The sequence below is a fragment of the Platichthys flesus genome, chromosome 1 (genome assembly GCF_949316205.1).
Source record: "Platichthys flesus chromosome 1, fPlaFle2.1, whole genome shotgun sequence".
Lineage (NCBI taxonomy): Eukaryota > Metazoa > Chordata > Actinopteri > Pleuronectiformes > Pleuronectidae > Platichthys > Platichthys flesus.
This window is the reverse complement of record NC_084945.1, coordinates 5,406,306-5,421,119: the sequence shown is the minus strand read 5'-3', so window position 1 is coordinate 5,421,119 and position 14,814 is coordinate 5,406,306. Positions and strand designations below refer to the sequence as shown.

The 14,814-nt window shown below is 40.1% G+C and overlaps 2 protein-coding genes across 5 annotated transcripts in view; both read left to right on the top strand.

Annotated features, from left to right (window-relative positions):
• Nucleotides 1-4,639, top strand: part of myo9aa (myosin IXAa) — a 96,675-nt gene extending 92,036 nt beyond the window's left edge. For 3 of the 4 annotated variants that reach the window (XM_062399533.1, XM_062399610.1, XM_062399379.1), the window contains 7 exons: nucleotides 50-155; nucleotides 246-377; nucleotides 993-1,116; nucleotides 2,246-2,266; nucleotides 2,454-2,659; nucleotides 2,774-2,916; nucleotides 3,015-4,639. In XM_062399533.1, coding sequence (XP_062255517.1) covers nucleotides 50-155; nucleotides 246-377; nucleotides 993-1,116; nucleotides 2,246-2,266; nucleotides 2,454-2,659; nucleotides 2,774-2,916; nucleotides 3,015-3,520 — 1,238 coding nt within the window. In that variant the 3' untranslated portion in view covers nucleotides 3,521-4,639. The remainder of the gene's footprint in view (nucleotides 1-49; nucleotides 156-245; nucleotides 378-992; nucleotides 1,117-2,245; nucleotides 2,267-2,453; nucleotides 2,660-2,773; nucleotides 2,917-3,014) is intronic. The other variant, XM_062399459.1, reaches the window with a different exon arrangement.
• Nucleotides 4,640-6,232: 1,593 nt separating this feature from the next.
• Nucleotides 6,233-14,020, top strand: scamp2l (secretory carrier membrane protein 2, like). Its single transcript, XM_062399258.1, has 9 exons — nucleotides 6,233-6,432; nucleotides 8,039-8,116; nucleotides 8,535-8,621; nucleotides 9,085-9,214; nucleotides 9,316-9,444; nucleotides 9,854-10,013; nucleotides 10,632-10,733; nucleotides 11,273-11,390; nucleotides 12,575-14,020. Exons 1-9 carry the CDS (start codon nucleotides 6,376-6,378, stop codon nucleotides 12,719-12,721), a joined length of 1,008 nt encoding a protein of 335 aa, XP_062255242.1. The 5' UTR covers nucleotides 6,233-6,375; the 3' UTR covers nucleotides 12,722-14,020.
• Nucleotides 14,021-14,814: the final 794 nt, after the last annotated feature.

The window sequence follows — 14,814 nt, the reverse complement described above, 5'->3', positions numbered from 1 at the left end:
TTGCTGTAACGGACAAATTGTGATTTATCTTGTGGGAATGCCTCTGCAGGTTTGCAGGATAAAAAGGAAATGATCAGAGGGGTGTATTCCGTTATTGACCAGCTAAGCAGAACTCACCTAAACACTCTGGAACGCCTCATTTTTCATCTTGTCAGGTAATAGAAAAACAATTTCAGGATTAATACACTACAACTGCTTTATTTCCTTCCTGAGAATCTCCTCTTCTACTGAATCCCTGCTTTTAGGATCGCCCTGCAAGAGGACACAAACCGCATGTCAGCGAACGCCTTGGCCATAGTGTTCGCTCCCTGCATCCTGCGCTGTCCTGACACCATCGACCCCCTGCAGAGCGTCCAGGACATCAGCAAGACCACTGCGTAAGAACTCGCTTCATGTCCATCAAATGCATTTCTGTGTGTTTGACTGAGGCCCTGTTCAGACCTGGTATATTAACACCCGACCAATCACAAGTGGTCAGCCCCGAGAGAGCATGGCCTGATAATTCAATGAGCTGCATGTAGCTGCTAGAAAGACAGCTGATTAAGTAATGGTCAGTGTTGATGTTGTGGCCACAAACTAATTCGTTTTATTTATCATGAAAGTGTAGCGGCTCAGAAAACATGTTTGCATTCACACAGGGAGAAGAATGTGGTCACATGGGTCTGAGACCTCATCCCAATCTGGTCTGAGTGATCAGATCTCAAATTTGGGCCATGACAGAGATAAAATGTTTAAGTGGATCTGAAATTAAACTAATCTGTTTCACGCGGGAACAATAAACATCTTCTTCAGGGTAATAAATAAACAGTTCAGTGGCAGAAGATGTTCAACGGAACGGAAGGTCAACTTTGGACTTAAGCTCGAGAAGAATTTGAGATGAGAAGAAAAAAGTGATTTTTGACAATCAAGCACATCAGTCAAATTTAACTGAAGAGCATAAATCGACATGTTTTTTTCAATACAAGTAACCGGGCTTCTCTTGTCTCATGCAGGTGTGTGGAACTCATCATATGTGAGCAGATGAACAAGTACAGAGTTCGACTAAAGGACATCAGCACTCTGGAGTTTGCTGAAAACAAAGCCAAGTGCAGACTGAACCTCATCCGGTGCTCCATGGTAAGATCGGATCATGTGAATAATGTGCTGTTATCACAATCATGGAGCTGCAGTGACTCATAATAAAAAATCTACCTGACTCAGCCAGCTCCCCACACCTTCCTCCTTCCCTCCTTTGTAAGCAGTTCTCCTCCTCCTCTCCACACTCTCCTCCCTAACCTCTCCTTTCTTTCACCCAGAGACCCGTACTAATAGCTGTTAGATTTATGAGCATATCACGCACCATGGCATGTAAACGCACAAACACACACCATGGATTTCCTAAACCATCATCCATCGGTCGTGTTGGTGATCACTGTTTTGTTTTATCTCTTCACTCATGAACATCTTTTCTTTTTGCATGAGACGTCTCTGATTCCCTTTTTGATTTGTGTCTTTATCTTCTTCTTGTGGATGATAGTGAAATTATTGTGCAATCATGCAGTTTGTTCTCAGTACATCACATAGTGCCATGTATGGGATGTGAACAGGTGTATAAATATTTCTGACTTAAAATCTATAAAAGTGTTCAGACTCATCTGATTTTTAAGCAAACGCTGCCTGAAGACCTCACATCTGTAGAACAGGAAATTGGAAATCGAATGTTATTTCCTTCATTTATGTCTCTGGATAAAATATGAACAGGAATCATTGTTTATTTTTCATTAACCCTTAACTGAACCTCACTTGTATATTTCCCAGCAGATATAACCAAAGTCAGACCAGTTTATCAATTGGACAATTACATCAGCAGAAATGAACCTTAGACATCGGGATCGAGATTTATGTTACTAAAAGTTATATTTATTTGGTTGTATGTGTTTTTTCTTTTTAGTTATTAAAGTTTTTAATAACAACATCTTGGGAATCATTGCCAGAATAATATATGAATGAATCAATCAGATCTTATTTTTATAGCCCATGTTCACAAATCACAATTTGTCTCATTGGGCTTAGGAAAAACTATCAAAAAAGTAAATATTAACAGCCGAACAACATAAAAACATAGAAACTTAAGAGAGAGTCACATGGGAGGTACCCTTAAGTAACTGACTTTGCCATAAGACTATAGTTTTAAAACTCTGCAATGACCTGTAGGAACCTTGAGTCACTGATCTCTGTTCTTCTTGTTTGTCACTTTTGCTCTTAGCAGCCAAATGCGTCTAAGAAGGTAAAGTGTGATTGTTATTGTGCTGTTATAGACGTAGCTGATCATTTCATGTGGTTCAGTCACTGCATGTGTGAGTGAGTGGCTTCCTGTTGGCCATAGTTATTGTGAAATGTGCTGTAAATGAGAGCGAAGCAGTTTTCATCAAGTGCTAATATAGTAACATTAATAAATCTGATTTGTTTCTCAGGGAAAAAGCCACTTACAGCGACTGAGCTACAGCCCCTCGCCCCCGGTGAGTCCCCGGCTGCCGTCTCTGGCGAACCCTGTGGTGGAGGAGAGCGGCGGCGAAGAGGGAGCGGACTCGTTTCACGAGATCTCCGAGCATCAGCAGGCGGCCATGCAGCAGGAGGAGAGGGTGCTGACGGAGCAAATAGAAAGCCTCCAGAAAGAGAAGTAAACTGAGCACATTACCTGAACTATAAATGTTATGAGGTCGCACGAACTCTGTATCAGAACAATAACTGTTAGCACGTATTTTTTTAAAATGGATGGTGTTTGCCTCTGCAGAGAGGAGTTGACTTTCGAGATTCTGTCTCTGGAGCCCCGAGCCTCTGATGATGAGACCCTGGAGTCGGAAGCTTCTATCGGTACAGCTGACAGCTCAGAAAACCTCAACGTCGACTCCGAGGGAACCATCTCCGACTTCTCTGGTATGTCACTAAACAGGAATCGTAATTTACTCATTTTTGAATTAGCAAATTATTTTACGCAGAAGAGAAACTTGACCCGTCTTTGCCCTTCATTGCAGAGAGAGGTCCGGTGTTGACTTCTCCTTGGCCTCGGAGGTCTGACGGGAAGAGCCCCCGACGTCGGGTTCTGCAACGGCAGCCTGACTCCCTGGACTCCCTGGACTCCTGCTCCAGTGTTTCCTCCTACTCGTCCTCATCACACTTCCAACCATCGTCCTCCTCCTCCTCCGCCACCACCACCACCACCCCAGCCCGGCGCTTTCGTTTCCACTCCAAGTCCCCCGCAAGTCCTCCCCAGGCCCAAGCCCAGTCCCTGAACACGTCCAGGGCCTTGCGGTCCGACAGATTGGACAGGAGCCCGACAGGAGACCACGAAGGCCCTTATGACGAAAGGCCCCAGTTCACCAGCAGAGGCACCTTCAATCCAGAGAAGGGCAAACAGAAACTTAGAGGGGCCAAGAATTCGACCTCACGGCACTCGAGAGACAGCGGCGGCCACAGCAGGGACCCTCCAGACATACCACAGCAGCTGGTATTGTATGGCAGTAATGAATTCATGGTATAAAGGACACTGGGACGCCAAAGCACTCCCTATCCAGCTCCCAGGCGTATATGTTCTGAATGGGAGGTGACGTATAGTGGCAACTAATCTCCACTTCTCAAAGCGCTCTTGCTTCGCCTTTCTGTATTGACGTCTGCAAAGAAGTTGTCCCCAAGTGCCGTTTCTAGTTCTTCCAGCTCCTGAAGGGGTAGAGGCGTTTTGGCAGAGGGACCGGAGTGGGGCCCCTCTTCTGTACACTATACTGCCAGCCATGCTCTCACAGTGCCTTGGCAGCTCTTTGCTCGGCTCCAAGAAGGAAGGCGGAGAAAAGGGAATGTTGGAAAATGCGGAAGACCACTCAGCATCAGGGAACGAGACAGAGCGGGAAAGCTGGAGTCGTGTACGACAGCAGCAGCAGAAGAAGAAGAAGAAGAAACCAGGCGTCACAGACGTTCCAGTGAACTTAAAGCTCCCCATTATTAGCTGCTTTACAAGTTTACAGTTCATAACAATGAGTTTAAGCAGTGGTTGCTCTGTTATTACAAGTTCATTTTCCCCCCTTATTTAATACGTTTTAATGTCACAGAAAGTCTTTATAGCTTATAATATACAGGTATAAATACTGTACAAAGCCGGAACACCAGCCTCTGCTGGGTAGTTGAAATATTTATCTTTTTATTTTTATTTTTTTTGAGTACATTGGACGGAGAAGTACAGAATTGGGCAGTGGATGATATGTGTATGTGTGTCTGATGTATGTGTGTGTGGGTGCATGTGCCGAGCGCTCATGCGTGACCGTGTGTACTGAGAAAACCACTTCATGTGTTATAAGTTTGTGCTGCTTATTTCCCCTTTACGAGGGAGATACCGCCATCAAAGGGACCAAGTCAGCTGGTGTTGTTCCAGCCCAGGGGATCCCAGCTCTGTACAGAATGTTGGATGCGTATTAAAATCCATGCATTCACTGCTTAACAGCCATACAACAATTGTAATGTACAGTACAGTTCATATGTGTACAGTATAGCGGACAAATGTTATCCTATTCTTGAAACCCATTGTTACCCTCCCCCACCTCCTGTCTCTGAAATGTTTGCTCAATAGCAACCAAGCAAGAACATAAAATCACGACGTCTTCTGTCATTATTCATGAGTATCTCTGTGTTTGTGTTGTTTAAATGTATTTTTCCATTCTCATACATTTTTTAGGCCTTTGTTAAAGTCGTTAACATGTTCAACAATAGCATACAACGGGATAAAATAGTTGATTTGCACAGCAGACATTACGTCACAGTAGAGGATAAGCTCACATTATTAAAAACATCTATGATGACTGTCCTATGAACAGAGTTAAAATACTATATGACAACAACAGGACATAAGCAGCATTTAAACAAATACATGTGTTAGAAGTTGTCAACTAAACAATTTGGTAAAGAAACACAAACCCTGAATAGGTCAGGTCAATAATAACATATTAACATACTTAACTCAGCTCAAAGCAGCTTGAAAGAACCTCAGTATAGAATTCAAAACAGCTGTGGTATAACTGCGTATAAGACACTCATTTACTTATTGTAATAATGTGTTTTTTTTTATCTTGACTAGTATTTTCTTTCAGTGCCTATGCCACCACAATCAGATGAAAATATTGTACTTACTACTTACCTGAATGTTACTTTGGTAATGTTTTATATACAAATATGTAAAAAAATGCTTATAAAATATGATGTACTAGATTAAACTCATTGCTGTTATATTTAACCAAAGTACCAGCAGTAGCTTAAATTACAGATGAAACGACTAGTTGAAAGTGGAAACATTTTAAAGATTTGTAATTAATGATGAACGATCAAATTTACATTTCGTTGTTCCAGCTTTAAACATTTTAGAAAATCCTCTTTTTACATTAATGAAGCAACACAAAGACATAACACAATTAACACATAAAATACTGTCTAAGTGACATACTACAGATATACAGATAAGCCACAGTGGGAAAGAAGAACAGAGCTTTTTCCTGTTGTTACAGATAATTAACTGGAAGGGGGGGGAGTATAATGGAGAAGGAGAAAGGAAGAAGGAATCTTTTAATGGGCGAGTCAAAACAGGAGCGGTGGGGTGACACATCGTTTTCCAATAACACTGGTTTTGAAAATGTTTCAATGCTAACAAAAGTGCTGTTGAGCTGTTACTTTGTATTCTGGGTAATTTATGTAATTCATTTTTTTTAACATAATCCGCAATTAGTCTATTAAGACAAGAAAGCAACTCACTGTGTAAATGAATAATAAATTATTAAATTAAATTAATACAAAAAAAGATAAATCAAAGCTTTTGATGAACTCATTCAAAAATGAGAGGCCACATGACTATAATAGAACAATTGTTGTTAATAGGTCAATTACTGCAAATCTAACATTACATAACAAACAGCCAGACAATCATTAAATAATAATAAGTCGTATGCAATATAATCTATCATATTAGAGTAAAAACACTGGATATTTTTGCCTTCGATACTTACATCGTGACTTTAAAGCACCACTTAAAAGCAGGAAGTTGTTAGTAATGGGAGTACTTAGACATAGTTAATAGTAAATTTACTTCACTAAAGTGTATATAAACTTCCACACGGTCACGAGCAGCGAGCAGCGTAACCCAGCGGACGTGACGTGTTAAAAATAGACCCGGTCTAATTGAGTAGAGACAACTCGAGACAACCTCCCGTGACGCGGAGACACCTTGTCCCCGCAGCGCATGCGCAGCGGCATCAGGAGCGAGGAGGAGGAGACGCACGGTCACTCAGGAGCTGTCTCACCGTCTGTCTCATCGTCTGTCTGTCTTCCTGGGTTTGTTTATTCCCCTCACGCTGCTCCACAATGTCGGGATTCGATAGCAACCCCTTCGCGGACCCGGTGGACGTGAACCCCTTCCAGGTGAGACTCTTCCTCCCGCTCGTCTTCCTCCGGAGGTCTCGCTTTGGTCGGTGAAGAAACAGCTGAAAACCGGTTTGTCGGGTCCAGGGTTCGGCCTCGGTGTTTCCTGGCTTCAGAATCGTTTCTATTGGGGAAACATGACACGTAGATCAGTGTCTGTAGGTTAGAAGAATCTGTCAAAGTGCGTCAGTGTCGAAGCGGAGCGGGTAACTCACCTGTTCAGGTGAGAGGAGGCTTCCATCAGGCTGTCGGTGGTGTGTCTGTGACTCCTCAGCGCCTCCATTGGATTTAAACACAGAGGGTTCGAGTTCTTTTCCAGTCAGGGAGACCAACTGGAAAGCTGATTTGAAATAACAAGATAAACTGGAAATAATTGTCTAGTCATGGAATTAGTTTAGTTGTATTGGACTTTACTTCTTGTACCTTTTCTGTCATGTAGACAACCTGGCAATGGATCATATATCCTGGAAATAGGGATGTTATGTTTATTCCATTTAAATTAGAAACTTAAAACAATGATTTGAAATGATACAATATATCCCGGAAATAATCTTGAATTTCCTGAATTGTTTTAATTTTTCTTCATTTACTTTACTACTTCTAATTTTCCAGTTATGAAAACAACCTGAAAAAAAATAGTTGGCACGATATATCCGGGAAATAATCTTGAATTCTAATCTTACTATTTTATCGCATTTAAATTAACTACTTGTATAATTCCAGTCATCTAAATAGCTGTTAGAAATTATTAAAATTACACAGTTTATCCTGGAAAATAACTTTCATTTTCCTGAATTTGTTTTTATAATATTCAATTCTACTAAGTCTAATATTCAAGTCACGGAAACAACCGGAAAAATGTATTAAAACAAGTTAATGTCCTGGAAATGATCTTCATTGTCAACAAGTTTGACGTTGACATCCACACGTTAAGAGTCACAATTCAGATTAGTGTTAGTGATTTAAGTAACAAAGACCTGTTAACGACTAGAGGTCAAGTTATAGTACATCAGCAGTGTTGGATGTATCCGTCTCTAATTGAAACACTTAATCCTGAACCCTGCATCACTAAAAGTTCTGAATTGGCATGAAGAACTCCTGAAAAACGTCCTGGAACCTTAATTATTTAACAAAGCCCCAGGTGATGATGTCTATATGTGAGTCTTTTACTAGTTTATATGGTTTGAGCCAAGGCAGCACTCAGGTGCGTCTTCCTGGACTCTTCTTCTCTAGGCTGCTAACAACATTCAAAGTCATTGGATCCAGATTTATATCTGCATCTACACCAAATTGTACACAAACATAAATATCAGTGGCCTTATTATGTCAGATTTTTTTATCCCCCATCAAATTCCATTAATTATTGTCTGAAGAATAAACAAAAACTGTTGCAAAACATTGTACCTTGCAATGTTTGAGGAAGTGAATAAAAATTCCTGGATTTGAAATTGAATGGGTTCCTTCCTGATCCACATCCTCTCACCAAGTTTTATGGTAGTTTCTCGTAGTTTTTTGGGGAAATAAAGAAACCCTGAGGAGTCGTGACGTCTCAGCTCTTCATCAAAACAACAAGTTGTATTTCATCTCTCTTTCTTTTTTTTTCCAGGATGCCTCAGTCACACAAGCCACCAGCGGGGCCGCTGAAACCACCGGGGAGTTCAACCCCTTCTCAACAAATGACATGGTCAGCACCTCTGTTTTTAATGTCACTACAGTCGTGATCATGACAGATTATATTGGTCTCTAATCGCTGGCATGTAATTACCCACCTCCCTTCTACAAAGGAGCAAGACCCTCAAAACTGTACGAGATATAAAATTATGGAGAATAATGTGTGTGTGGTCATTTTGTGTCTCTCTGGGGTTGTTTCACATCTGTTTGTGGTTGTTTTGTCCTTTTTCCATCTGTGTAGTCATGTGAGAGAATTTCCAACCAATAACTATCAGCAGTCACTTCAAACAAACATGTGGACAATGGATCCTCTTGTCTCTTATCAGCCCGATGCCTCGTAGCCTCATTCAGAAACCCCACAGTGGATATAAAGGGGTTCCATTAGTGAGTGATAATATATAGTAAGAAGTATTGCTTCAATTATTTCACAGGGAAATCACACTGGCACGACCATCCCCATCTCTTCTGGCTCCACTCAACCTGCCATACTACAGACCTCAGTGGAGCAGAGCGCACAAGTGAGTCTCACTCTCTGACACACACAGACATAATCACGCAAACACACACATTGACAAATAGAGGGAATTAAATTAGGTGGTGTGAAATCCCATTTCAGACGTTCTATCTGTCTGGGAGCTGAGTGTGGTGTTGAATGTTATAAAAATACAGTACATCAGGAAAATTCTAGACATTATTAATAATCTCAATCATAATGCACTTCAAGATTAATATGTAACAATTCTTCATTGTAATGTCTAAAAAATATGTGTATTTGACGCGATTTACTGTACAAACATTAACTTGTCAGTGTTTTTGATACAAGATCTTGTCTGATATTGATCAGCATAAGCCAGGAGTAAAGTTTAGTTAGTTGGACAGCAGAATTTGATGTAGCTGTTGTATAGTCCATGAATTTCCCCCTGCAGTGCTTCTAGAAGGAAACCCCTGTTTTAAGAGCACATCTCTTCCATCTCTCACCAGGCAGCTGTGACGGCTGCTGCCCAGGTGAGCCTGGTCAAACAGCAGGAGGAGCTGGAGAAGAAGGCGGCTGAGCTGGAGCGGAAGGAGAAGGAGCTACATAACCGGACGGCAGGCAGAACCAACACTGGCAGTAAGTGGCTCCCGCTGCCTTAAGTAGTGGGCTGTGAAATATGTTGCATGTATGAGCTGTAAGAGCCACTCATAATAACCACACTGTGAAATCTTTATCAGCTAAAGAGAACAACTGGCCGCCTCTGCCCAGTTTCTCCCCGGTGAAGCCCTGCTTCTATCAGGACTTTGATGAGGAAATCCCTGAGGAGTACCACAGGATCTGCAAGAGGATGTACTACCTCTGGATGTGTACGTACCCCGACAAGCTGTGTTTCCTCAATTCTTACTCGCATAACAAATTGTATTGGTTTTCTGAATATGAAAGTTTTGTGATCAGTCAAATGTTATGATTTACAAAACAATACAATTCTTGTTTACATACTTTTGTTTGTAGGCAAAATTATTTTTTAACTGAAAATTAAATATCTTCAGATGCATTGTCAACACTTTATGCTTGACGAGGATTACCAGTTTTCAGTGTACTTGACCTTTTTCTGCACATGGGCATGGGTCTGACAAATATAACTGAATGCCTTGACAGTTATATTTGTCTTTTTTTGTAAAATACCATATTTTTTTTTTACCTCTTTCATTGTATGATAACATTTTAAATATTTGAGGATTTGAGGTATTTCATAATATGCAACTGTGTCCACAGTCCACTGCGCCACTCTCTTCCTCAACGTGCTGGCCTGCCTGGCGTACTTTACTGTAGACGCTCAGAACGGTGTGGACTTCGGTCTGTCCATCCTCTGGTTCCTCCTCTTCAGCCCGGTGTCCTTCGTCTGCTGGTACAGGCCGGTCTACAGAGCCTTCAGGTACAAACCTCCACTACCCCGACTATTAAGTGTTTTTCAATTTACTAACGACAGGACTGGATGTTATGATCTCATAAAATAGTAGAAATGTAGAAATAGTTCTACAAGCAGATGAAATACTGAGCAGTGTCTTTTTAACTGAACAACCTCATTGTCTCATTCTGGAAGAGTTAGCAGAAGTATAAAACAACATTAGATAATACTAATATTAATAATATCACAATTCTCTTCCTTACAATTCAGTGTTTTATTATGTTGTCTTCTCCAAAATGTGTATTTTTGGTCAAGGTGAAAATTGGTTGTGAAAAACCACATTAAAACCTGCACTACACTCAAAATACTTAAAAATCAGAGTGATATCTGCAAAATAAGGTTTATTTAAGGGCTCTACAGATATATTGTTCTGCTCACAAGAAATGCTCACTATTTTATTTACACATATGTAGTCGACTTTAATTTTGGGTGGCTTAAAATTATAGATCTTGACTTATTTGTCTGACGTGAATGTCTTTTCCATTAAGACCAATATCTAATGGACTGACAATCAAATAAACCTCTGAAATACTGAATAGCATTAACAACATGTCCTTCGTTCTGTCTGTTTGTGTTTGTCTCTAGGTCTGACAGCTCCTTCAGCTTCTTCTTCTTCTTCTTCGTCTTCTTCTTCCAAGTGGCGGTGTACATCATCCAAACCGTGGGGATCCCCCGGTGGGGAAACAGGTCAGTGGAGACGTCTCTAACTGAATATTCATCACCTGCATGTGGGTCAAAGTCTGAAGGTGCGGTGTGAAATGCACGAGGTAGTTCATAGATAAGAGAAGAAGGAGTATGTGTATTCTACTTTGGGTGTATTCATTCTACATGTGGGTGTGCATGTGTCTGGACTCTCATCTACTGTATGTGTGTGTGTGTGTGTGTGTGTGTTCTTGCCCTGTATCTCCTCTCTTGCATCTCTTTGACAGGTTCCTGCTGCCCTAACTTGTCTGGGTTTCTGCTTTGTAAGTGTGTGGACCTTTTCTCTGTGGGTTTCTTTCTTTTCTATATTATATAATAAATCAGGCTTTTCTTTATTCCATCATGTACGATTTCAAACTTCATGCTTTTCCGTTTGTCACTGGGGCAGGTTAAGATGCTGCGTATTTTCCATTTGATTCAGTGACTTTCATACTATTTCTTAAATGTCTAAAATACACTCTCAGTAGATAATTTGTGAACTGACGCGTGGTTGTTGTTTTGTGTACTGTCTCTGTTGTTGGCAGTGGATGGATCACAGCAATAAGCATGATCGGCTCCAATTTGGCTGTGGCCGTGGTTATGATGGTGGTCGCTGGTTTCTTCACTGTAAACTCTGTCCTGGGTATCATCTTACTGAAAATGGTAAGTTCATGTAAAGGTTTTACAACTTCTCTTTAAAAAGAACATAGAATCAAGCCTGTACTCTGCAGACAATGAGATTATAATGTAACTGTTACACATTTATTATGCCCTTGGTTAGGGTTAGCCAAATGTATATTAAGCTAAAAATGTCATTTTATTTTTTAAGTTTAAACAGACTTTTTTGCACATGAGATATATATATATATATTGACATTTTGTTGTTTTGTTATTGATGAAAATGTTATATTAATATTTGTCTTAATGTCCAGTGCTTTGTTACATAATACAAATTTTAAGTAACTTTCTGTCTAAACATAGGTTTAAAATGTTGGTTCAGCCTGCCTGAAATAGAAAGTCAGACCTGGTGCAACGTGCACTTGTAAATAAGTGTATTTACACTGTGTCTTCATAGTGTTTATTTTAGCTCCGTGAGGCTGCAGGCAGATCAAAGAGAGAAACATAACAAGAGAAACTAAAAATGGTAGAGACAAAAAAACTAAAAAACATGAGCTGAGCTGCTGCAACGGGAAGAGGGAATAAGATGATTAAGAATCTGCTTAATGGATCTAAAGGTTCAGAAATACTGAAAGCGGGTCAGAACGCTGAGCCTGAAAATGACTCATCTTGAAAGAATCAACCGAAGCTTGGCACTGTACAGTGGATGGAGACCCAGACAGATAAAATGGAGATGGAAACATTTCTGTATGTAGGACACTTTGTGGTCAGTGTATTGAGTCTTGAGTCCTTCAGTCTTGTATTGTCTTGCTCAGCCAACCTGCTGACAACCATCACCACAGCTTGGATTCCTTAGGGGAACAAAGTACTTGACTCTGCAGAAGTGACATGTTCCTTTTTAGATAGTGTGAGCTAACAAACATTTCACTAACAAGTGTGCAGTACCTGTTCTAAACCTGCTAGTTTGGCCTGTGGATATGCTGGTTTCATTTTTCGGCAAGGCTCAGTCTACAGAACCCTGGGGCTGCTGCACAAAGAGCTGTTCACCTGTTAATTCAAATTTCAGTGAGCTAGAGTCAGAATGCCGAACCCAAAACTGGAGAGTAATTTTCTGTTGCCATTATTGTGCACATGCTCATTTTCGTGAACACGGTGTTGTCGTGATTGACGTCACTTGCGTTTTCTGATGTGAGTTATAAACCTGTCATTGCTTTAATCCTTGTTCCCAGGTCCACTCTAAGTACAGACGGACAGGAGCCAGCTTCACCAAGGCTCAGCAGGAGTTCTCCCAAGGAGTCCTGACCAACAGAAACATCCAGACGGCTGCAGCCGGTGCTGCCGCCTCCGCTGCACAGGGAGCCTTTGGCTCTCCGTAGTCTCTTATCTGACTAATGTACCGGACTGGCAATGTCCCAACATGCCTCGGGGGCTTATGTGATAGGGGGTTTATTATTTAATGAAAATGCTAATGAGGGTGTCCACTTTCTCCACGTGCAAACTTTTAAAGACACTGTGGATAATAAAGAAGAGGAGTGAGAGGTTTTGCACATGCATGTAGTGTTACTGAATTCTCTACCACCCTCATCAGTACATGGAATCCATATAACAAATCAGACTAATCATACATTGTTTAGTTTTAAGTGTAAAGTACAATTATTTAAATCCGGTGACTGTTAAAGACACCGGTGAAAGCAGGAGGATCCCCCCCCCCCCAAACTGATCCTTTTGAAATAAGTTACTGAGGCAACATAAATAAACACAGCACATAAGGTTTGGATAGTTTAAAATGTATATTTGACATGAGAATGTTTTAGCATCAGTGATTGATGGTTACACATAATAAATGTATACGTGTTGTCATCACAACATCATGCAGGGCCTTACAGGATAACTAGTCTATCACCACCTTATTATACTCAACTAAACTTGTAATATTCTCACTACTCCTACACTGGCTGCCTTAAAAAATGAGCTTGTTACATGTTCCACTACTGATGAACACAGAACTTTTTGAATGTGTATAATGTTGTATTGGATCAGCTTGTGATTAACGAAGGTGACGGGATGAAGGTTTTTCTTACTTCTGTTTCAATCTGTTAATTGGTTTAGATGAAGTGAGACAAAAAGCTCCTCTGGGTGTAAATGAAGAAGCTGTTTAACTGGAATCACACGTTTTTAATTCATGCTGAGTTGTTAGAAACAACTTCATCTTTTTATTTTTATGTCGTAGAATAATGCTGTGATTCATATGAGAGACATGGTACAAGTTTATTAATTTAAAGTTACTAGCAAAAAAGGCACATTAATGAGCAGAAAGAGTACAAATCCATCATCCATTGTTTTTGCAAACAAAGGTCATGTGTTACTGATTAGTCACAGATTTTATTTGTTGCAGTAACAGTGAATCACGTAGTTTAGGTGTGACCTCAGGGCCTTTACGCAGAAGTAACCTACCTATTTGTGTGTGGGGATTTAAGGCTGAGTGGTGTCAATGTCTTTGTCTGATTTTGTTTGTCTTTTATTGTACGGTGAGGTTTCCCCTTCGTGATCAGATTGTGTAATAATGTGTGTTGTACATATCGGTGACTTATTTAAATCAAATTTCCTGGAGATGTAATTGTTGGAAATGGTTTCTCAGCCTTAACATTTAATAAACTGTACTTTTTTTCCCTCTCGCTTTTGTAAATCTTGATCTTGTTTAGCATAGTCAGTGATGTAAAGATGCTTTTCATGGTGTATAATGTGTTTGCTACATGATGTGAAGTAGTTAGCTCATGATTCATCTGTTTTTCGAAGTTAAGCTACATAATTTGGTCTAGGATTTAGTGACATCTGGTGGTGAAGGTGCATATGTTGCAGCTGAATACCCCTCATCTCACCCTCCCCTTCCAAACATGAAACAGAACCTGTGATAGCCTTCGAAGTCATTACGACTCAAAGGGGTTTAGTTTGTAGAGTTTGGGCTACCATAAAAAAAACAACATGGCGGCCTCCATAGAGAGGACCCGCTCTATCCTAATGTAAATAAAAGTTTATAAATATAAATGGGCAATTTTAGGGTAAAGAAAACAACAATTCATACATGGTATATGATTTAAACACTAGTGAAAACATCACAAGGATATTTTTATATTCAGTTTCTGCTAATAGATCCCTTTAACCTAAATTTGTTAACATCTGGACCTGGATCAAATTTAGTCCAACAATGGAAAAATTTACAATTATACAGCAGCAAGAGTCAAAACTAGGAGTCAGTAAGTAATACTAAGTAAAATACAATATTAAAGTGTAAATATAATAACACTGAAGTCCAAGGAAAATATAAAATATAGAAACATATGAATGGAGAAAGAGCTAACATGTGAATGGATTACACATGAACCACTGTATTGAATGACAACTTTATTGTAAATCAGAAAAATCTTAAAGTGGAATGTGATTTTATCCAATAACAACAACAACAACAACA